Here is a 24,122-nt window from a genome sequence, read left to right on the forward strand (position 1 = left end):
CTAGCTTTTCTTTTACATCGGCTCTCCTTCACTCTTGATCTGAGAGTGTAGGTTATGGATCCGATCTTTTGTATTTGTCCTTCCCTTTTTATATTTATTTACCTTTTACCAAAAAAAAAATAAAATAAAAATAAAAATAAAAATAAATTAGTATACCGGTTTATGATTTTCTATAGTTAGTTTGGGATAAATTTTTTGTAGGTGTATCAATTTGCGATTTTTCATGATAAAGAAAATAGTTTGAGATAAATTTGTCACAAGTATATAAATTTATGATTTTTCAGGTATTAAAGTATGTATATATATATTATGTTTCTTTTTTTTCGGTTTTCTTTTTGTGTGAGTTAGTTAGCATTAGCAACGCCGTGACGAGGCTTCGTCGAGCACGCGCAGCAGAGCAGGGGAAGAAAGCCATGGAAGGTGGGTTGGCGAAGTTGGCTCAATCCAGCCTTCTCTCCTTCACCGCTCGAAGCAGTCTCGCTCTCCATCGCTCCAGGCGAGTTCGCGTCCCTTCCGTGCTCCTCCATTCAGGTCCCGCTCCTCGTGCAGTCGCTCCCTCATTTTCTCCGCTTCGATCGTCGGCGATTCCCGCGATCGAGACTCGATTCGATCTTTCTTTCCATTTTTTGTTTTTTTTTTTTCCCTTCGCAATTTCCGGCGGCTCGTGTGGATGCAGGGAGCGATGCGAGGAGAGCGGCGTACGACGCGCTGTTGCTCGACGCGGGCGGCACCCTGCTTCAGCTGGCGAAGCCGGTGGAGGAGACTTACGCCTCCATCGGAGCCAAATACGGTCCGTCTCTCGACTCCTCCGCCCCGCCGTTCTCGTCGGCTCGCGTGTTCGCGTGCTGAATTGCGGCTTTTGGGAATGTGGGCAGATCATGGTCAATTGCAAGTTTCGATTTTTAGGTAGGAATGCGTGTATGATGCGGTGATGAGCGGATGGTTATGCTCGCTTCGCAGGTCTTGCCGCGAGTCCCGCCGATATCAAGCGAGGATTCAAGAGGGCCTTTTCTGCTCCCTGGCCTGAGAAGCTTCGTTACCAGGTACATATATGGTTCTCTTTTTCTGTTGAGGTATGCATTTGAATTTCTTTTACCCTTTTCCCAGGTTTTCCACATGCTCTTGCTCCAAGAGAATCCTTCTTCGTACTTAGTTGTATATGCATTTTTACTGATTTTGTTCTGTTTATCAGGGAGATGGGAGGCCGTTCTGGAGACTTGTCGTGTCGGAAGCTACCGGTTGTGCAGACCACGACTATTTTGAAGAAGTTTACCAGGTAAAGTTTTTAGAGACAAGAATGTCCAGCATGTTTTCTTCTATCTTTCCCTTCTTTCTTAGCATCTCCAATAGATACTCGAAAGACAAACAATGTAGGCCACCCACACCACATTGCACTCGACTTGAGCAAGAATGAGTTAACTTACTTTCAAAACTTGTTGAGTGCATTACTTACTTCTCAAAGAATACTAGAAATATTTCTAGGTAGATTAAATAGCTTTCGACTTGTATGGGAATTACCTTTCACTATATCAAATTTTGGTCCTTGTGGGTGATATCTAAATGAACTTGCTTCACAGTACTATGCAGACGGTAATGCATGGCACCTTCCTGCTGGAGCTTATGAGACAATGAGTACTCTGAAAGATACTGGAGGTCATATTCATCAAGTATTCTTCTTCATCTTCTGCTAAGATAAGAACCATTAGCCACGATTTCTTGTAGCCTTCTTCACTAATGTGGTTGGTGGAATTACAGTTAAGTTGGCTGTCGTGTCCAACTTTGACATCCGGTTGAGGAAGCTACTGAAGGACTTAAACATTGTGGATCTGTGAGCATTAGGCTTCTCTTCATCTTTTGATTTTGCAATAACTTATTGAACAAGGTGGTTCTTAAGATTAGGTTATGCACTACTGTAAGCATTTATTTGGTTGATAATGTTTCAGGTTTGATGCTGTAATTGTATCCTCAGAAGTGGGATATGAGAAGCCAGATCCTGGAATATTCAAAGCTGCTCTAGGTATGTATCTAGTTGGAGAATTTCATTTGCAATCCTAGTGAAATTATGAAAGCAACAATTCACAATCTTGAGTAACGGTTAATTAATCTTGCGTTTCCCTTTTTATTCTCAACCTTTAAACAGCACACGTAAGTCTTGGCTGGAAATTTTCAGTCATCTACTTTGCATTATGACCTTTTCTTGCCATCGCATAACGTCTTAGTTCAGCGTAGTTATTGTCTAAAATGAGTTGAAGGAGTCAAAAGTCATTTTTTTTTGGTCGAAGGATTGAATATGTTATTGAACAGTTCCTTTGTGGCCTTATGAAGTGACAGTTCACGAATATCAGTGTGGCGTGAATTGCGTAGGGTTCCTGCTTGATTGATAGTACTATGCCATCATGACAGTATTTAGTATCACGATTCGCCTTATTAGTTTCTTGGCCTTTTGGTTTCACACTAATGTTTGGTATGATATTATTCCAAAAGGAAGAAATCTAAATTGAAAACTGAATCATGTCGGGTTGTCTTCTTGAGGATGTCAAGGGTTACCATCTATTTTGTTGCACATTCCCCCTCCCGGGGGTGTTCTGTTCTTCTTAGTTTCAGCAGGACTCTTATGAGCATTAAATCTATGCTACAAACCTTTTTTTGTGTATGAATCTCCTGCTTTTTTGGCTGATCTAGAAGGCTGGAAAGGGGCGAGTGGCGGTGGCTCCCCTTTTAGGTGTATATGTATTTATGAAATTTTGCATGTGCTAAAAATACTAGAGTTTTAGAGATTGTAACTTTGTCATTGTCATTCAATCGACTTTTCTTACTCCTTGTTTCATGTGTGTGCTACAATTTCTGTATGAATCTCTTAGAAGTTAGGCTTTCATGAAACTCATACGCATTGTATACGCTGGAATTATTTTCTATTACCATGGAATATAAGTTGTGCATCTGGATCCTTATAATGCCTGATGATCTTTCAGATCAACTTGAAGTGGAACCTAGTAGAGCAATACATATAGGGGATGATGAAAAGGCTGACAAATACGGTGCTGCTGTCATGGGGATTGAGTGCTGGTGAACCTTCTTTGACTTAGTACAGATTAAATCATGCACCGTTCTCGAACATTTTCCATCCCTTTGTTAGCAGCTTTATTTTTTGTACCGATGAAACTGATGCTTATCATTCTCATCAACTGTTTTCTTGATCAGGTTGTGGGGCAGAGATGTGAAGACATTCTCAGATATATTAAACCGCATGCTCATTCACGTCTAAATGATATCAAGGAATTAATTGTTCTTCAACATCGTTCTAGTTGTACCAATCTTTTCTGTGCTTTGGGCTGCTGAAATGTTCCCATAAGGAGGATGGCCATCTTGTTATTGGAAAATTGAAATATTTAGGAGCACGAGTGATGGAAGCATCAGAAGCTTGATATTTTGGGGAATGGCTTCTTATGAATTATGTGGCTTTTTGTCGCTCCCAACTGCCAATAATCCTTTAACAATTTACGCAACGGTGTCTTCTTTTGTCGTTGGTGATTATGAATAAAAAGTTCAATGGCCTTTGGGTGTCTACCGTGTTAGACATGCATTTCGACAATTGAGTGTTTGAGAAACATGGCAATATGCAAATTAAGATGCAGATATTTTTTGTTTTGATACAGTTCAAACATTCTATTAGCTTCTTAGGAATCTTTGATACTGTCAGATGGAGAGAAGCTAAGGTCGGGACTGCAGCATGTGCCGTGAGCAAGGCCAAAAGACGAAGTTACCTTAATTGGCTGTGATTAATTTCTTCTCAAATTACAACTTGTATTCAGCCAATCTTACGTCTATGATCTTTTTCATTTCATGGAGACTATCTCGCAGAACTGACTATTATCAGCCAACGGTCGCGACTGTGAAGACTTTCAATGTTATCCTCAACTTCGGACTTAGATTGTTCCTCTTAATGGCTAATCCATGTAGACTTGACCATGTCGCCAGCTCCATGAAGCGGAAAGCCTGGAGTTTCTAGTATTTAGACTATACTCGGCATTGCCATGATCAAAGATTCGGCGGCCATTAGTACGAATGGCAGAACATGGGAACGGTTTTGTATCAGCATTTTAAATATATCTTAGCCAGACCGTACGGACTTGCGTAAGGGCAAGCGATGTAGATGCTGCCTCAGAACATTGAAAGTGTATTAGGGACGGGGTGCCCAAAATCAAGCTCTTTGGGAGCTAGAATCCGAAATTAATCCCGAGGCATTTGCATTGAGAGGTGACAGCCAGCGCACATCCGGCAGCAAATTATCACACAAATGAGCACACTACTCATACAACACGCTGGAACAGATTGATAGCCCGCCGAGATGCAGAACTCAAATATGGCAAAAAGAAGGAGATGCAGAACTCAGATCCCTTGAATTCTCGACGTTCTTGTCCTTCAGACCTTGGTTCAAAATATTGAATTGCAGTTCAAAGTAAAAAAGCAAAACTACGCATCCATCAATAAAACTTAACCTCTTGGATGGGGCTGAAATCTGCCTTAGAGGTCACAGGAAGTAAAGTATTGCAATGAAAATGCATTCTTTTTGATTTCTACTCCTGGAGGGGAGAGAAAGGCGGAGGGGGGGCTAAAGTAGTCTGACCAAATTGAGCAACTCAAATTTTGAAACTAAATGGAACCTCTTGAAGAAGTTTCAAAATAATTTTTCCACTGAGCGAATAGAGTACAAACCATTTGCAAATTCCAGCATTCCCAAAAGCGAAAATGTAATCTGCCCAAACCACTTCATCTAAGCCAAGTAGCGGTACAGCTTCCTATCCACATTATCTCTCTCCAAGAAATCACGCTCGATGAGAGACTCGATCCGCTTCTTTATCTCAGTGGGATTGGCCAAAAACCTCGACTGCAGCTGCTTCGTCACCTCTGTTATTATATTATTATGATCCAACACCCTCCTTGATTTCATGATTCTCACTATTGCAGCCTCAATTTGGGGCTTCCGGTCCTCCTCCACTCTTTGTCGGGTTTCCTGTTTTTCGGGTTCTGACTCTTTCTGTGCAACAACTGTTCCTATCTTGACCTTGTAAAACTTACTTGCAAACTTATCATTGACGAAGAACGCATCATCCTCACCTATATCTTTACTCATAGGCTCCTTTCTTAGAACATTCTTTCCCTTGACGCATGCCAAAGATTGCAGGCACCGCTTTAAGTCTGAAGCGGGGATCTCTGTAGCTTGTTCAATCTCTTTATAGCTCAATCGGTCAGAATTGTTGAATAACATCAGTACACACATCTGGTATGTGGAAACGTTCAACTCATGCTTCTGCCCTTTCCCAAAAGTTGCTTTTATGTCTGCAGTTCCCATATTTGTTTGCCAAGACAATCTCCGACCAGTGTGTGTCCCAAGGTAATATGAGCGGAACTTCTCACAGAGAGCCGACATCTCAGCTGGCAAGTTACACGTCACACTAGGTTGTGTGGGCCACGAGCCTGTTGTTAGAACCTGAACAGTTAACGTCGGGCCCTCTCCTAGCTCGGGGTGGCTTGTGTAGAAACCCTGCATTGTATCTTGTGAGGTTTTCATATCAGTGAACATGCCTTCTAGCTTTGAAGTGAATTGATATCCACATTCAGTCTTGAGCTTAACAATGAGACTCCGTTCTGCATCATCCGAAACAGTTTTTCCAGACAGAAGCCTTTTTGCCAAATGCTGTTTATAATACTTCTCAAAAACATCCTTTTCTTGCAAGTAGCGGAACAACATCATCACCTTATCAAGAATAACCTCCACATCCTCCTCACTGACGCCCTTCAAGCCTTTGCGTAATTTATCATCAACAAACAACGAAATGAATTCGGGAGAACGAGCATTCAAGTTGATGAAGTATTCAAAGGATGAATTCAAAGCATTCTGAAACGTCTTATCGTTGTTAAAAGCAGAACTTATGATCTTATCATACTTATCCTTTTCATCCAAAAGCCGCTGAACAAATTCAACAGGGTCTTTCAACCTCTCAGGATCGGTAACTAACTGCTTGCCAATATCCCTTATATGAGAAGTCATCACGTCTCGAACAGTTGAGAGACCATTGGTAACCCGACGAAACAAGTTGTACATCCTTCCCAAGTCTTCATACTTATCGTCAAGAAGCATGTTCACCAAGCCCGAATTCTCCATGTGCACCAATGCCAGCATGTGATTTGCAATCATCTCCTTCTCCACAACGTTTGTGATCTTAGCTTCACTCTTGGCATCCAAGTACTGCGTTACCCTCTCCATTTCTTCATTAAGACGCCTCTCAGCTTTCTTCAGATACTCACCACAATCGCAACACTCAATAAACTTCTGGGATTCGCCTTTGTAAAACTCGGCTGAAACCTCCAGAAATGGCTGTTCGAATTCTTCTTGATAAACTGAAGAACCTAAATCCATCAGCATTTTAATTATATTCCTCATCAAACCCCGATTGATGACCTCGCCAGTCCGTTCTCTAAGTACTAGTTCTAGTAACGTATCCAGAAGCCTACCGCGGATCTTGCTGGAGTAGATAACATTATCCCTCCATAGAATCAACCCAAGCTCATGAACTGGGGTTTTGCGGGTACTTTGGATGAAAGTTCTATCCATGTACATGAGAATGTCCCGGATCATTTGCAATGCTTTATTATGATCGTTCCATTTCCTGTTTAGTTCCTCCAGAAACAAACCTCCTTGGGCATCTTCGATGGATTTTGATATTTCCTTTAGGTGAGCTGTCATGGTTGTCACCAGTCCAGAGTACAGTTTCTCACCAAACTTGTGCAGAACCATGTTGTAGGCGTTCCTATATAAGAAGGCACATCAAAATATTACAATCTCACAACTTTACGACCGTCACCCGCACACAATGCAACTCAATACCAACGCATGAAAGAGGAAGAGTGCGGATGCATCATCACCTCGATGCCGTTTCCAAAACAGCACCAAACCAATTGGCATCAGACAAATACAAAAGGGGAGTTTCGTAATCCAGTCAAAAGGCCACGGCCTATAGGGGGAGGCGGAACAAAGAGTTGGACAGCGACCGTTAATCTCGATGCTTATCGTACTCAATAAAGGATAACCCTACAAAGTCTATATCTCCTTTCAAAGTGCAACTTAGCAGATCATAAACCGAAAAGTACTTCCACAATAGTACAGCTAACAAACAAACCAAAAACATAGCTCTGTTTAAAGGAGCATAATTTTTAGAGATGTCTAATCGGGAAAAGATCGCTACGAGGCGAAATACCGAACATAAAGAGACCAGCGCATCGCGCGAAAAAATAGCGCAATCAGAGTCAATATCGCATCAACGAGTAAACGCACTAATCTTCCATAATAGGCCGTGAGGGGCTTTCCAAGAACACACGTCTCGCTCAACCTCGGTAACTAGGGAATTCCCACCTCCAAGAAAAGTAAACCAGTACACCCCAAACCGTCCAATCAACCCATACGCACACACATCCGATTAACAAGCCTCGAGCCGCCACCGCCGCAAACCGAACATCCGACGCAGGCAGATCATCCGCCCCGCCGCGATCGGCACGGAACACTGATCGCAACGGAACCGATAATGGACGGATGAATCGAAAGGCGTTCAAGAAAAAGAAAGGGAGAGAAAGAGAGAACCTGTAGAGCTCCTCGAAGCTGAGGCCACTGGCATTATGATTGTAAATCTCGTGGATGGCGTGCTCCAGGATCTTCCACGTCTTGTCGGCGTACTTGGGATCCACCACCACCTTGTGCTTGAACGCCTCTATCTGGAAGTTCCTCTTCTTCTGCGGATTGCTCATCCTTCCTTCCTTCCTTCCTTCCCCCACCCAACCACCCCACAACCCGGACCTCGAATCGGTGGGACCCACCCCGGAGACGGTGACGTCAAAGGTGGCCGCGGGGCGCGAATCGGCGAGATTGCTTCGACCACGGCGAGCCCTAAAAATCGAGAGCAGTACCCCGAAATCGGAACGGCGGATTGTCGATTAGGGATTGCGAAATAAGGAAGAGATCATAGAGCGAGAGAAAGGGGGAAAGAAGGGATGGGGGGATTTGGGGGTGTTCCTGGGAGTGATGAATTTCGGATGAAATTGGAGGATTTTTGTGGGTTGAGAAAGTGTGGATTGCGGGACGGAGGAGAAGAATAAGGGAAGGAGCGAAGCAAAGAAAACGAAGGAAGGAAGCGAAGGAAAGATATGAGAAATGGAACCCCCCTTTTTTTAATTTTTAATTTTATTATTTTATTATTTGTATTTGTATGTATTTGTATTTGTACTTTTCTTTTTCTTTTTTTGGTCGTCTATAGTTGGTATTGACATGTTTGGTCTCATCTGTGATAAAAAAGTCTCGTTTCCCAACCATAACCTAACTCCGATTCAGATTTGGCCATCGGAATGCCGAGTCCTTTGCGGACCGCCTTAATGTCGACATGGATGGCCTGCGTTTGATTGAACCGGGAGGGCGATGGTTTTTGAAAGAACATGGGAGAAGGACAAGAGAAATACAAGGTCGAGAGCGAGGGCCAAATGAAAAAAGTGAAATGAATGTTTACTGACGATTATTATTATTATTTTAAAAATCTTTTTGGAGATGGTGGTTTCGAGACTGCGACAAATAAGATGTAAGTTAACTGTAAATCGTATTAACATGATTTGGTATTTGTGATTTTCATTATATATATTGAGTTGCTTTTTATCAATTATAATTGAATTTGGAATTGAGTTTAACGATTTGGTTGAAACGTGACGTTTGGTGTCTGATTGAGCTCTAATTGAGCTGGGATGGACGGCTCGTAGTTGCTTCATGAAGTTTGATTTTTATCAAAAGTGAGGAGATTCTTTTTCTTCCCCTTTCGGTGTCATGCACTTCCGGCTTGACGCCATTAATGGCAAGTGCAAGTTTTAGCGTGGCAGCATACGTGTAACGTCGTCGGTCTTTAAAAGTTTCACATATATTTGTATTAATTACTTTCTTTTAATTATAAGGTCCAACTGCACGCTGCCTCATGACTCTATAAAGATGCACTGTGTTGAAGCGTGTTTCGACAGTGGATCAGGATTTTAGGGCAAAATGAAAGCTTTCATTCGTCCACTGGTCCTTCCATGGAATTTACGAGAACGGGCCTCTAACTAAAGGATGGCCTGAAGGAGTTCGGGTGTGGGCTGTTAACCAAACGGTTACCGAGAATGATTTTCTTTTCGATCTCTAGGCCATCGCAAGCCAGTCCGCTAGTTGAATGGCCTCTTGGTAGTAATTAGGACCGAGAATGTTGGACCGCCCAAACTGAGAATCGCTCGGACCGGACTGGATGGGCCGATTCGGTCCGGTTCTCAAAGGGATGGATCCAGTTCCTAGTTCCATTGTTGTTCAGATTCCCAGTTCTGAAGGGGAACCGAACCGGACAAGAACCGATGGATCGACCAACCTTTTTTTTTAAATATATTTTTTAATTGCTTAAAAATAGCAATAAAAATTAAAATTAGTAACAATTCTTTTTTTCTTTTTTTTTCTTTTTTTGTTAAGTGATTGGTTCCATGGGATTGGACCGAACCTGTCCATTCGATCAAATTCCCGGTTTTAGGATGGTTCGATACGGTTCCCAGTCCCAAAAATTGGAAACTGAAATTGATCACCCTTGATAGCAATGGACAAGTTAAGCTTAGTGAAAATGACCTAGTCAAATTTTTGGAAGAGTTGCGATAAATGCTTGCAATTGCGACTTGGCTCGTTCCTTCAACCAATGATCTGTTGATGTTTATCTTCAAGGAGCCTCTCTTCAATGAATTTCGCACGGCTGATAAGTCACCTCGCTCTTTGGCCAAAGTTTGTTACTTTGGGTAGGGTGCATCTTCTAGAGTATTTGATTTTGAGCAGGGGTGGTTTCGATGATCATCGGCGGTTCTAAGTTCCAACGGCGAAATGCAAAATCGTTCCTTGCTTTCCATAGATTCAAAGGACTCCTGTGATTACTTTCAGAGAAGGTGAATTTGAGTCAGTCAGGATTTTTTAAATTGCATCAACCATTTCCTCTATTTTGATTATTTCTCTAGGCCAGATTTGAATTTGTAGTTTAGGGTTTGACCATACTTTCCTTATCCAACAACACCAAAGGAATGAATGCTCTATTGACTTACGAAATTTTTGGCACTGGCGGCAGATTATTACGGGTGTAACGTTTCATCAAACAAATTATTTCTCGTAGGTAGGATATTTTGACACACCCTCCACTCGAAAATCCTGATATTTGGGAAGGTATTCACTTTCTAGATATGCAACCATAGAGCCTTAGGAGCATAGTAGGAAGACAAAGCACGATGAATACTCCGTCGTTACTCCGTTTGTCAAATTCGATTATATACAATCTTCACAATGTAATCACCTAATTTGTTATTAGTCTAGACCAAGCGACCTTTTTATGAGTTCTTACCTTGGTAAATTGTAAGTATTTCTTCTATAATCTACTCATTGAAGAAGTTGTACAACGTTGACTCCTTCCATAGGTTCATCATGATTCATTGGGTCACCTACAAATCCTTTCTTTAGCCATCTATCTTCATGAATATGAATACTTTCTCCATTATCAACTGACCACCTCGTTTCCTGAGCCATGGCCTCTCTATGTACAATTAAGCCTTACCATCTCCGAGATGGACGGGAACCCTTATCTACATGCCGGAAATTCTCATTGGGAAAGTAGATCTCTTTTATAACCCAGCTCCAAATGGTAAAGGGTGTTTTTGCTAGTCTCCATACATGTTTACAAAACTTTGCTTTGCTAAAAGAGATTGAGTCCTAAAGCGTAATCTGCCACTGTCTTTTCTCCTTTTTAGCGCTTCCCACTTTCTCTAGTGCATTCTACTTTAAATTCATTGTTTTTCCACCCAAAGGACGCCGGTTGCTTTTCTACAGTTGTACAAGTGAAAATGGGGATTCTATATCTCAACATTGCATATTGGGGCAAGGAAGACTTGCGCCATTGTTTTATTCTTATTTGGAATGAGTCGGAGTTTAAATCTAAGTGCTCAATTTCAATGTGCCATAGTATAATGATTTATTTTGATCAATTTCATCTCCATTCATTATGAATTATCTCGATTTCTTCTATACTATTTAAGTTGTCTTGTTCGTGTTAAGCAAATAAAGCTACGCTGGGTAGTCAGGATAGATAATACATATTCTATCCCATGTTTGGGTGTTGTTAAAGACAGGATGTAGCTCGATATAAGAAAACTATAGCTCATATAAAAATATTTCATATGAGAAATGGGATAAAATTGGAGAGGGTTTTTTTTTTTTATGTCCATAATATAAGCTTTTTTATGAAAATTTTTACCCGCTCCTTCTCCTCCGTAACTCTGATTCACGTTAATACTTTACGACTCCTTCATAACTCTTTGATTCCCATCGAAACATCACAGAAGTAGCAAGAGGGTCAAATCTCCTTCTCCTTTTGTAACTCTCTCTATTTCACATGGAAGCCTCATCAAAACAGCAAGGGATCCTCCATGACTCTCTAGCTTGAGTTGAAATTTCGCGAAAGCAACGAAGAAGTCAAAACACTTTATATTTCAGAATTGCGAAGGTAAATGATCATACTATTTCTCTCTACCTAGATATGTTACTCTTTGGCCAAGCTATCTCATCGATATCGTTGTTACTTGTTTACATTTCTTGTCATAGTCGAATTTGTGACTCTGAAATGCTATAACAATCTCTTTTGCCATTTAAGCTTTAGATCATACAATTATCATAGATTGATTGTCAGAGTTTGTTTTTATTTTCTTTGGCGGTGAATTACGAGAGATTCTTACCATTTCCTTTTATGCTATTTACACCAAAATGGCAATTCCTAGCAAGTAATAGACATGCTAGGAATATTTGGCTGTCATTGCGATTCACCAGATAATCAACAAAATAAAGCAAAATTCCTAATTTTATATCTTATCCAATCTAATTTTGTTTTTGTCACCAATCTTTCAACTGCTTTCAATTCCACACAAATCGACAAGGTGACATGTGGAGGATGGAGTTCGATCCCTTTTTTTTTATTGCTCTCTAATATGCAATATGGCATTTTGTACAATGGTCACACCACGTAACAATAACGCGTGAAATAAATTGATTAACAAGAAATGAAAATTTCAAAATTCAAACACGAAAGCTTCTTCAAATGCATATTACGAAGAGAACGAAAATTGACGTGATGTAGCAAAAGGAATCCTCTCCACGCTCGGAGCTCTCTCTCTACCGAAGGTGTAGCAATGGCAACCCCCACTCTCACAAAACCTAATCACCCACCATAATCATGCTTCCCACCACTGTCTCATCCATTTTCACGAGCCCCCACCCTCAAAAAACCTAATCACCCATCATTCTATTGCTTTATATTACTGTTTCATCCAAACCCATGAACCTAGGACAACGTTCTTCGTCACCAGCGGAGTCTTCGCTGTTTGTACCCATATCCACTCACCGAAGAAGAGAGAACCTGACTTCTGGATGTAGGGATTCAGGTGTGGCTTTTTTTGATATCTGAGGAGCCGATCTACCAGATTGGGGGAAATCTCAAATCCTTCATCCCGTGACTAATCCCTAGCAGTGATGGAAGGGGAAGGAGAAGCTGCGGGCCGTCTCGCCCATCTCTGCAATAAATTAGGTAAGATGATGTATGAGAACGATATGACTATACTTGATGAGGATTTATCGGCTGAAAAACTTCAAGAGTGCCAATTTTCTCTAGTTGGGCAACTCTACAATAACCTTAATATCAACTTTCAAGCACTTACAACAGCTATGAAAAAGGCGTGGAAGAATGAGAATGTAGAGGTGAAACCATTAGAAAATGGGACAATTAGCTTTGCTTTCAGGAATGAAGGGGAAAATAACCGAGTATGAGAGGGAGGTCCTTGGTCGTTTTCAAACCATTTATTGATGCTAAAAGCATGGGAGCCGGGCACTCCTCTACACTGTTATGAATTTAAAACATGTGCATTTTGGGTCAGAATTTATGGGCTCCCTTTGGAATGGAATTCTGAAAGCATGATAAAGAAGATCGCAAGTTCAATGGGGAGAGTTCTGGAGGTGAAAACAGATGCTAGAGGCCCTGCTTTTCAGAAAATAGGGAAAGCAAGAGTGGAGCTAGATGTGGAGGCTGAATTGCGAGTAGGACAATTGATGCGACATGGGAACAAAAAAGTGTGGCTGGACTTTAAATATGAGAGATTACCATTTTTCTGTTTCTCTTGCGGCAAGATAAGCCATTATGCGACTTATTGTAAAGACATACCTTATGAGGAGGAGAAATTCACAACTGAACTGGGAGGGTGCTTTGGAGGCTGGTTGAAAGCAGAAACCTCTGACCATAGTCCATTCTGGAAAATGTTCTATCATGAAGCGGCACCAACACAAAATGAAGAAGAGGTTGTTCCTGAAACCCCTGTACAACCAGGACAAATTGAAATTAGAGAAGAACACCAGCATCTTCCACTTCTTAACAATCGGAATTTTCAGCAGGGAAGTCTAGACCATATGCTAATGGATCATTACTCTCACACTACAAATGAGATAATGATGCAAAACTCAGGGAAAAGAACGCTTCTACTCACTGGTCCGGAGCACATCAGCAATCCTAATCTCCAGACATCTACTTCAAACAGCCTCAGAAAAGAAAACCACTATGCAACCAAAAACCCCCTCTTTCAAGAAACAAAGAAAAAGCAATGTGCAAGCAACACTAACCCCAGCACAGGGTTGGTTGGTTGAGACTCAGCTCCTCGAAACACCCATACAAATGACTAAAGAAGTTGAAGCACGGGCTGTGGTGGCTAGCCCTAATAAGCCACCAAATGACCCATGAATATACTAAGTTGGAACTGTCAAGGGTTGGGCACACCCTTGACGGTCTGAGAGTTGAGAGCCTTAACGGCTCAATATAGGCCCTGTTTGGTTTCTATAATGGAAACAAAAAATAAGGCTGAGTTTGTGCAAAGAATCAAAAGAAGACTCCAATTCCAGAGGTGTGTAGTAGTGGATCCAGTGGGTACGGCGGGAGGATTGGCCCTTATGTGGGATGATCGGATTTCAGTGGATATTGACACAATGACTGCAAACTTTGTGAATTTAAAGTGTGAAGAAGGGTTTTCGAGTAAAAAAAAATGCATATCACCTTTGTCCATGCTCCATATAACTACTTAAGAAGGCTGCAAATTTGGGAACAATTGAAACAAATCAGCTCCTCAAATACCTTGCCTTGGGTGTGCTTGGGAGATTTTAATGAAGTGCGGTTTCATTGGGAAAAAGTGGGGAAGAGGCTGGCTGAAAATTTCAGAATGACTGCTTTTCGGGATTGCTTGGATGCATGCTCTTTCATGGATATAGATAGTAAGGGATGTGCTTTTACTTGGGCTAATAACAGAGATGGGGAAGAATATGAGAAAGAACGACTAGATAGGGTCTTGTGCATGATCGAATGGAGATTAATGTACCCTGAAGCTGAGGCTCTTGTCATTCCTACAGTAGGTTCAGATCATAGTCCTATTATATTGTCTCTTCAAACAACTCAAGTTAGAAGAAAACGAAACTTCAAATTTGAGGCGTTTTAGCTTGAGAATGCTGAATGTAGGGAAGTGGTGTTGGAATCATGGCAAATGATGAATTAGAGCCAAACAAATCTTGCTGGAAAACTTGCTGCTGTTCAGAATGCTCTATCTAAATGGAGCAAAGAGACATTTGTGAATGGGAAAAAGAGAATTAGAATGCTGAAGAGGGAGCTTGAATGCCTAACAAATCATATTTCATGTTCTTTCAACAAGGCACAATTTCAAAAGATACAAAGTGAAATTGATGAACTTGGGAGGTAATAAGAAATGTATTGGGGGTTACGATCTAGAATTGAGTGGCTGAGATGGGGAGATTGGAATACAAAATACTTCCATGCGACAACTATCCAAAGAAGACAGAGAAACAGGATTTCTATGCTGCAAAATTACGAAAATACATGGCTGGTTGAGCAAAATCAGTTAAAAGAACATACCGTGCAATTTTTCAGGAAATTATACCAGTCCCAGGGTCCCCGGAACTTTGCACCAGTGGTAGAGCAAATATCTGCAGCAGTGATAGAAGATATGAATAGAATGTTACTTGCTGAAGTTACTGTAGAAGAAGTTATTGAAGTAGCATTTCAGCTAGGAGCAACTAAAGCTCCAGGGTCAGATGGTCTTAATGGGTTGTTCTATCAGCATCACTGGGAAGACATTAAAGGGGACATGTTCAAGGAGGTCAAGAACTTTTTGACCACTGGATCACTCTCAACAGCACTCAACCAAACACATATCTCCCTCATTTCGAAGATTCCGAACCCATAAAGATTGGATCAATATCGTCCCATTAGTTTATGCAATTTTGGCTACAAAATTATCTCCAAAGTGCTGGTAAATAGACTCAAACCCATAACATCAGAAATAATAACACCAGAACAAAGCGCATTTGTTGGCGGGAGGCAAATCCAAGATAACATATTTATTGTTCAAGAAGTACTTCATCAGATTCAAATCAGGAGCAGGAAAAAGAAATTCCAAGCTGTTCTCAAATTAGATATGAAGAAGGCCTATGATCGTGGAATGAGATTTTTTAGAGGCATGCCTTTTGAAGACTGGCTTTGATGAAAAATGGGTGGGATGGATAATGAAGTGTGTTTCTACGGTCACATTTAGTGTTAAATTCAATGGAGAACCCCTGCAATTTTTTCAACCCTCAAGAGGACTCAGGCAAGGGGATCTTTTATCTCTTTATCTCTTTATTATTGTGGCTAATGTCTTATCTTTATTGATGAAGCAAGCTGTGGAAAATGGGAGTATCAAAGGAATTAGGCTGAATCGAAATTGCCCTACTCTGTCTCACTTATTATTTGCCGATGATTCGATTTTCTTCTTACATGGCACTATTCTAGAATGTCAAAATCTTGCCATGATCCTCAATCAGTATTGTTTAGCAGCTGGACAGGAGATTAATTTAAATAAGTCGGGGATCTTTTTCAGCAAGGGCTGTCCTCAAACATTAAAGAATAATATGGCAAGAACATTGAGAGTCCCTATTATTGATAAAACAGGAAAGTATTTGGGTATTCCTTCTGATTGGGGAGCATCCAAAAAACAGATGTTTGCATGGGTTCTTGGGAGAATTAGTGCCAAACTAGAAAGCTGGAAGGAAAAACTGCTATCCAAGGCTGGAAAAGAAGTCCTACTGAAAACGGTGGTTCAAGCTCTACCACAGTATGCAATGTCGGTATTTAAAATCCCGGTCTCTATATGTAAGGCTATTGAACAGAAAATTGCTGCCTTTTGGTGGAAGACTAATGAAAAGAAAGAAGGTATTCACTGGAAGAGATGGGAGTTATTGAAAACTAGAAAAGATAGAGGTGGAATGGGGTTTAGAGACATTCTCTCCTTTAATAAGGCAATGTTAGGGAAGTAGGCTTGGCAGTTGGGACAGTAGCCCTCTTCTCTCTGGAGTTCATTGTTTAAGGGGCTATATTATCCTCATACAGATTTTTGGCATGCAGTGAAGGGTCTTCGACCTTCATGGGGATGGCGAAGCTTGCTTTTAGGAAGGGATTCAATTGCACCTCAAGTAATGTGGCAGGTTGGAGATGGATCTAGGATTAAAATCCGAGAAGATAAATGGTAGCAATGAGGAATTATTGAGGGCCTAGTAAATGCAAATGAACCATCCTTGGTTTCAGAACTCATTGATAAAGAACAAGGCATATGGAATGAAACGACAATAGCAGCACACTTTGAGGACAGCCTAGTTGAAGAAATTCTAACCATTCCAATCAAGCCTCAAACAGAAACAGATAAGATGGTATGGACTGGAACTCAGGCAGGAAAGTATACAGTCAAAAGTGGGTATAATCACATCAAGGAGGATACAAAGCAATGTTAAACAAATCATGCCACAACGCCGTTTCAGCCTTCCCCCGCACTCTGGAAAGACATTTGGAAGCTACACACTCCATCTAAGGTTAAAAACTTTATGTGGTGCTTATGTCAAAACGCTTTACCGACGAAGGACAATTTGTTCAGAAGGAACATATTACTTGATCCAATATGTCCTCTATGTAATCATGAAAGAGAGACGGTGGAACATCTCTTCTTATTGTGTCCGTGGACAAGACAAATATGAAGCGATCCTGTGATGAACATTAAAATCTCAAGTCAGGGCTTGACAAGAATTGAAGACTGGTTTTGTAGACTCAAAGAAAAGGCGACTCACCCTCCAAACCTGCACTTGGTAGCTGTTATGTTGTGGTCTATATGGAAGGCTCAAAATTAGGCTATTTTTTGGGGTAGAGAACCTGAGGGGTTGGCCATTATAGAATTTGCAAAAGCGACATTGAAAAGTTAACAAATATGGAATCCACGGACGGGTGGTTATCAAGAAGGAGTAGGTGGTGAATATCAGAACAGAGCAGCCCAAACAGAGAAAAATGAGCTAATTAGTGAGTTGCAACAGAGGCATAGAGAGTCCGGTAGAGAGCAACGAGCTGTCAATAACGAACGGGGACTCCGAATAGTTGATGAACAAGCAATCAAAGATGATGAATCGAGAGCAGACTTGCGATTTGAACTCAGCAGCGCACGGAGTGGGCGAAATATATAGCCTGATGTAGAGGAGGCTGCTGGATGTTGCAGCAGAACAGGAATCGGTGCAGGGCCGTCTTTGTTGAGAACCTCAAATGCGCGGTATAATAAGGGAGCTGAGGGCCGAATAGGGAGATCTGTACCCTGGAGACCAACTGCTGTGCTGAGACCTTCAACTCGAGAGGAGGGCGCAAGTGAGGATGACAAATCGGAGAACAGATCAACCAAGTCGCACCTTCGAACGAGCGGCGAGCTAGGACAGGAGCTCCACGAGAGGGACGCCGGTGAAGAAGGAAGTGTGGAACTGAGATCCCGGCGCAATGAACGGAACAATCGCTGCGGTGCTGGTTGGAGGACCCATGAAAATACCAGATCTAAAACTCACGAAATCGAACCACCTCAGCCATGGATTCCACCACACAAAGGAGCCTTGAAGATCAATCTAGATGGAACATACGAACCTGGGATGTTGGGGAACTCCATTGCTTGTGTGTGTAGAGACTCGGGAGGGAGGCTCGTGGAAGGCGTGGCTAAAGAGATCAAAGCTTCCTCTCCACTTATGGCTGAAACCCTAGCTTTATGGGAAGCCATTGACTTTTTCTACTCTAAAAGACACGAAGCTCTTATCTTTGAGTCAGACAGTTCACAACTTGTCCAAGCCATGAACAGATCAGATAAGTTGAGTTGGAAAATTCAACATCTTATCAGTAAATGTAAGGAAAAGCTACGGGCCTTCACTAATTTTCATATAATCCACTGCTATAGAGAGGCCAACATGGTTGCAGATTGGGTTGCTAAAGCCCATAAAAAAAATCACTTACCTCGGAATTGGGTCTTATCCTCTCCCCAAACTTTGTTAGACCTATTATGTACTAATGCCCTTTTATCGGGCCTCTCATATTTGCGTACTTAATGAAATAGTCATATTGTTGACCAAAAAAAAAAAATGCATATTACAACGTCCATGCAACCCATTGCTACACTATACAAGCCATCTAATCTAAGGGGAGCAAAATGGACCGATCGAATTGGGAATTGCCTAAATCGGATCTTGCCTAGATCGGATCTTAAAAGTGAAATCGATTTTCAGACAATCTAATTCTTGGTTCTAACGAGGAAATGGACCGATTATTTTTTATTTATTTATTAAATGTAAACCTCGTAATCTAAAATCCTTCGCACTTGCCTCCTCTTGCTCTCCTATTTCGGTCTTTTTGAATTCGCCCATGATGGTCATGCCTCCTCTTTAGATGAACTCACATTGGGGCACGTTTGACCAAATTATACTTATAATTAGAGTAAGTTTATTGATTAGAATGTATTTTAGATATAAGTGATACATGCAAAATACTCGTTAATGAGGGAAATCCATTTGGGTAACATGGGATTTTGTTTTATACCTTTTCAAAGTTTTCATAGTGAGATGAGAATATGGTGGTTATGTTTTGGAGAGGCTTGTTTATTTCAGGCGTGAAATTTCATTGCAAAATAAAGTGCTTTAAATGATTGGTTTTATGGACCACTCGGGAATCGGATCAGACTAGTCGGTCCAGTTAGATTTGGTTTTAGAGACTTATAGTTTGGTCATCGGTTCAAGAAATTGGGATCAATCACTTCGATCTGATTCCCAATTCTTGGATGGGATCAGACTGGTCTAGGAAACGATCACCTCTAATTTAATTGGTATACAAATATATTCTTTCTTACTTTCATACAGGCTTGAAAAGATGATTTCAAGGTCAAAATTTTCACTTCAATTCTATGATGATCTACATGTGTTATTAAAGTAATACTTGTTTTTTTTTTTCCTTATCCGGTGGATAATAATATAATATCCTATAGAATCATCAAGAGAACTCCTATATGATCACGTCTCTCACATTGATAATTAGTATTTCGGTCAATTTCGTCCCACAGCTATTAATAATTTTGTATTTCACTTCCTACGGGGCCACTTGTTGCGATTTATTTATTGATTTCTATCTTTCTTTTTGGGCCGAAAACATGGCCTCATTGCATCAACAACTAGACGCACAGTTTAAAGAGCATTGCTTTTACACCGGCCCAAAAAAAAACGTTTCATTAAAAAGTAAAATTGAGATTTAAATTTTTAATTTGATGTAGTTTTCAAATGTTTATAAAAACAAGAAAACGTGATTGAATCCCGAACCCACATCATAAGAGTGAAATTTAAGATGGTTCACTTAAATAAATTTTTAGTGTTATTCGCTAAAAATACGTGATTGTACGTCTTCAAAACAAGTTATTGATTTGATTATATCAATAACAAAAATTGAGAAATGCGTTTAATTATGTATATAAGGTTCGAGAATGCGGATAGATTCATTTCCTCTATTAAAATAGGAGGAGTCGTCGGTATTTAAATCAACTCATGAAGGCATCATCCTCATCGGTCTCATTTCCAAACATGGAAGCCCAGACGGTTATTTTAGGTATATAAATAAAAATTGAGCGACATACAAACAACAATCAGAGTGGCGCAGCGGAAGCGTGGTGGGCCCATAACCCACAGGTCCCAGGATCGAAACCTGGCTCTGATATGAATGAACATCAGAAGTGGCTTCCACACACTCCTTTTCCTTTTTCTCCTTAAAAATTTCATTTTACTTATTTGTTTTTCTTTCCCCAAACTGCCGAGTTTGCCCTCGCCTTCCCTCTCCGAATTTACGAAGATGACCCTGGGCCTTCTTCCCCTTCTCGACGCTCCCATTTTGCCGTCTCACCAGAAACGGAGTCAGCTTCGATATCAAGCGGAGCGCGCGCCATAGATAAGCCGCGAAGCTTCCGAAACTTGCGATTCCGCCCTCTCTCTCTCTCTCTCGTACTTTCTCGCTCGCCCCCTTCAGTCGCTCGGCGATTTTGCTGTGGTTCAGGCCTCTGCGCTTTCCCGGCGGCGCGATTGTCGGCGGTCCGAAATGCCGGAGGAGTTGTGCTCGGAGCGGCCGTTGTTCGGCGGCGCAATCAGCAGCAAATTTCCCAACAGATTCGAGGTCTTTCGTTCTCTCCCAATCTCGCCGCCGCTTCCGATTATTTATTTATTTATTTATTTATTTTGAATGCGGAGTGAAACGGCCTTTGCTGAAATATGTAGGACGTGAGCAACATCAGGCAAGTCCCTGACCACCAGGTTCGGATTTATTCAGTGTATGAAGCGTCTTACGTCTGGGTTTAAGTTCGATGTCGATGAGGTTACCGAGTGATTTTGTGCTGTGGAAATGTGTTTTTTTTTTTTATTTTCGAAGGAGGTGTTTGTGGACCCGTCGAGGGATGAGAGCTTGATTTTCGAGCTCTTGGATTTCAAGCATGAAGTGGGAGATAGCGGAAGTGCGGTGTGGTTTCTACAAGACCTTGCCACTGAACAGGATGCGGAACAAGGCACGGTATTAGGCTTCCTGTGCTTGATTTTTGGTTTTTTTGCCCTCTTTTGCACTCGGTTGATTATATATCAGGCTGCAAGTTATGACTTTTTGTCTGTCTATCTTTTCCCACTGCCACTCGATCACAGTTCTTGGTCTTATATAGATCTTAGCATAAAGTTTCTTGGTATGTTTGAGTTCAACATTATATTCATTCGGTTTTGATTGAATCATAGTTCCATAGTGCGTGTGTGTTAATGTTGAAATTTTGTTTTCATGGTCGTTTTACTTATCCATATTAATTCAGACCAGTCAGTTGTTATCTTCCATCCATGTTGTGCGAGTGCATTTAGTAGTCATAATGCATACATCCAATGAGAGTGTTCTGGCATCTCCTTAAATTGCACTTTTTCCACCTCAATGTTCATCAGGTGATTGAACAGTCGGGAGTGGTTGAGGCCCCTGGGTTGACTTACAGAAACATACCTGCTGTCGTTACCACCGCAGTTGGACAGATGGTATAGTTTTAGAACTCTATGTTGTTTCTTATAACCCACTTTCTTCGTAGTCACAAGGGCCTAATATGTATTGAATATCACAAGTTTCCCATCGGAACATCTCCTCTCTTCTGCATGGTTTTTGATGATAGGAAATTTGTTGTGGAACTATCTTCTGCGTGAATCGTCAAGTTTTGGAATCACAAATATTTAATTATTTGCTGTAGTATTCGTTTGCTTTTCTTTCAATCATTTATGTTTTCTACTTTTGTCTATCTTAGGTGGCTTTTCCTTTTGTCTAAGAATTGTTTCACCTTGCTTTTGTCCTCTAATTTGTGGAAACCCTACAGGCTATCTCCAAGGGACGGCAAGGAAGGGAAACGCAAAATATAGTGAGGGTCAGTCTCTTATCTCCATTATCCTTTTTAGACGCTGTTTAGGTCTCTTAGAGGGGAGGGTCACATTGATGTGACGATTCTTGTACAGGTCTATTTGGCCAATTTGCGCCTGAAGGAAGTTGGGACAGATGTATTAATTGCTGCATATGAGCCTATATTAATAAAGTAAGTATTAGAAAAGACTGCTATCAGTATGATCATTTTCCTGATATTTTTTTGTTGAGATGGTGTAGTTAAAAGCACAAAGATCTAACAAATTATGTGCGATAGGAAACTTGCCATTCACTGCTTCTAAATTAAGCATCCTTTACCGTGTAGCTAAAAGCTAATAGATTACATGTGATAGGAAACTTGTCATTCACTTCTTCTAAATTAAGCATCTTTTACCATGCATAGTCTGGGCATCTCAATTAGTTTTTTGATGCTACAGTTTAAGAAAAAACTGGAGGATTATATTTAGTGGACCAAATGAATAAGCATAGACAGTGTCCCATCTGCTTCTTGTTGCTTGATATGGAGATTTTGAGATTCTCAGCTTGAAAGGCCGGAATGAAAGAAACTGGGTTAGAACTGAAGGCTGTAGAGATCTTGCTTGAGGAGTGATTCCAACCTTGGATTTAGTGGATTTATAACTTGAGGGTGATCAGGTTCTTTTGATTATTCTTTAATGGACGTGATTTGCTGAACCAACTGCTTGTGAGATGTCCCTTTGAGTTTGCTTGCTGGCACTTTTTGTCGCTGGAAATGTAATGCTCATGCTGATGGGAAGGTGTTGTGACCTTGACTGTCTGTTTACCTCCTCAGATCCTGGATGGTCAGATAAATCCCTAAAAATGGTTTTGAGTGGTGGTTTTCTACTCCATGTATATTTCAAAATTTTTGTTTATGTCTGGTAAATAGTAAAAGTGAGACAGGAATATTCTCACTTTACGATTTACTATTTAATTGTTCCCTAGATCTCCTTTTCCTTATTTCTCCAATCTGAACTTGACTTATTACTTAACACAAGTCTGTAGTCGCATAGTCTAGGAGATATTGGACTTAAAGATTATGTTGCTCCTCCACTGGTGAATTTCTTCCACCCCTGCATTGGCATGACACACCTTTTGGCTTTTCTTTTCTGGAAGTTGGCATGACGGAGCTCGATTGCCCTTGAGATGTTTTTGGTGAGAGTAGCTGTCAGAATGGATGAAAACATAAAATTGCTTTGGCTCAGTTTTCCTTGGAAAACTTTTGTTGATGTACTAACTTTAGCAGTAAGATACCTAAATCTGGCTGAATCCTTTCATTGATGGGTCATTTTGTACTTGTGCTAGTTGATTGTGTATGTACCTTTCCCCTTTTTTCTTGCCATGGATTTGTTGTTTGGAAAATATGACCCGTCATCCCGCCCATATTTTGGGGCCAAGTGCCTAACGCATCTGCACATGCATAAAAAAATAATACTCAATTTATTTTTTTAAAGTTGCCCTGGTTCACACAAAAACTCAATTTGCTTGCAGCCCTTTGAGTGAAAGTGCAAGAACAGTTGGTGCTGGATTAACTGCCCCTGCATCTCAATCTGGATACATGCCCATGGCCGAGGTCTTTAAACTTGCAGCCTCTAGCTTCAAAGTCAATGATTGGAGCCTGTTTGGTCCTTCTGCTTGAAATCATATCCATGCATAGTTCGTACCAAATTGGCATTTCTGGATATATAAGGTAGATAAATTGCAGGTCCCAGTACTTCTTCGGAGTCTCCTGACTTAATGGCTAGTTTTTGTCGGGAATATGTGTCCATCAACTTATGGCTAGAACTCTCAAATGTGTCTACGAGAAGGGTTTGCAAAAAGCATTGTTCGATGATTTTCCCGCCGAGGCTAGTTGGCCTTGTTGATTTTCCTTTCATCTGGTTGATATTCATTGGGAGGCACGCAATTCTAGTCAATGTATGTCGGGGACAACTCGATCTTGCATGCTAAACATAAGGCTATATCTTCGAGTTGCACTGTGGTGGCGGCAACCAATTCATTTTTTTATGTGAATTGTTGTCATTTGTTGAGCTTATGACGGTGAACAAGTCGCGAGAACCCCTATTTTGATAGAATAACCGAGAAGGCTAATCCTTATGGTATCTGAAGTGGCTGAACCCTGAAGAATATAGGGATCTGTGCTTTCGGCTCCGAACTAATAACATGGATCTTAGCCCAACCTCAGGATACGATATG

General features: G+C 41.0%; 3 protein-coding genes and 1 non-coding gene across 4 annotated transcripts; 3 read left to right on the plus strand and 1 right to left on the minus strand.

The window, feature by feature from the left end:
* The first annotated feature begins 347 nt into the window (after positions 1-347).
* On the plus strand, positions 348-3,655 carry LOC104433621 (haloacid dehalogenase-like hydrolase domain-containing protein 3). The gene is made up of 9 exons (XM_010046430.3): positions 348-531; positions 677-790; positions 961-1,043; positions 1,193-1,276; positions 1,578-1,653; positions 1,756-1,828; positions 1,944-2,017; positions 2,973-3,066; positions 3,202-3,655. The coding sequence occupies exons 1-9, from the start codon at positions 414-416 to the stop codon at positions 3,263-3,265; spliced, it is 780 nt and encodes a 259-aa protein (XP_010044732.2). The 5' UTR covers positions 348-413; the 3' UTR covers positions 3,266-3,655.
* Positions 3,656-4,484: 829 nt separating this feature from the next.
* On the minus strand, positions 4,485-8,192 carry LOC104433620 (cullin-3B). Its single transcript, XM_010046429.3, has 2 exons — positions 7,640-8,192; positions 4,485-6,812 (listed from the first exon to the last, which is right to left on the minus strand). The coding sequence occupies exons 1-2, from the start codon at positions 7,801-7,803 to the stop codon at positions 4,775-4,777; spliced, it is 2,202 nt and encodes a 733-aa protein (XP_010044731.1). The 5' UTR covers positions 7,804-8,192; the 3' UTR covers positions 4,485-4,774.
* An 11,940-nt stretch (positions 8,193-20,132) lies between these two features.
* On the plus strand, positions 20,133-20,204 carry TRNAM-CAU. Its single transcript has one exon. It is a non-coding gene; the product is annotated as a tRNA-Met (tRNA).
* A 167-nt stretch (positions 20,205-20,371) lies between these two features.
* On the plus strand, positions 20,372-23,902 carry LOC104433619 (ran guanine nucleotide release factor). Its single transcript, XM_010046428.3, has 7 exons — positions 20,372-20,654; positions 20,756-20,791; positions 20,907-21,044; positions 21,452-21,538; positions 21,868-21,915; positions 22,004-22,080; positions 23,418-23,902. The coding sequence occupies exons 1-7, from the start codon at positions 20,580-20,582 to the stop codon at positions 23,563-23,565; spliced, it is 609 nt and encodes a 202-aa protein (XP_010044730.1). The 5' UTR covers positions 20,372-20,579; the 3' UTR covers positions 23,566-23,902.
* Positions 23,903-24,122: the final 220 nt, after the last annotated feature.

Source organism: Eucalyptus grandis, chromosome 2 (genome assembly GCF_016545825.1).
Source record: "Eucalyptus grandis isolate ANBG69807.140 chromosome 2, ASM1654582v1, whole genome shotgun sequence".
Lineage (NCBI taxonomy): Eukaryota > Viridiplantae > Streptophyta > Magnoliopsida > Myrtales > Myrtaceae > Eucalyptus > Eucalyptus grandis.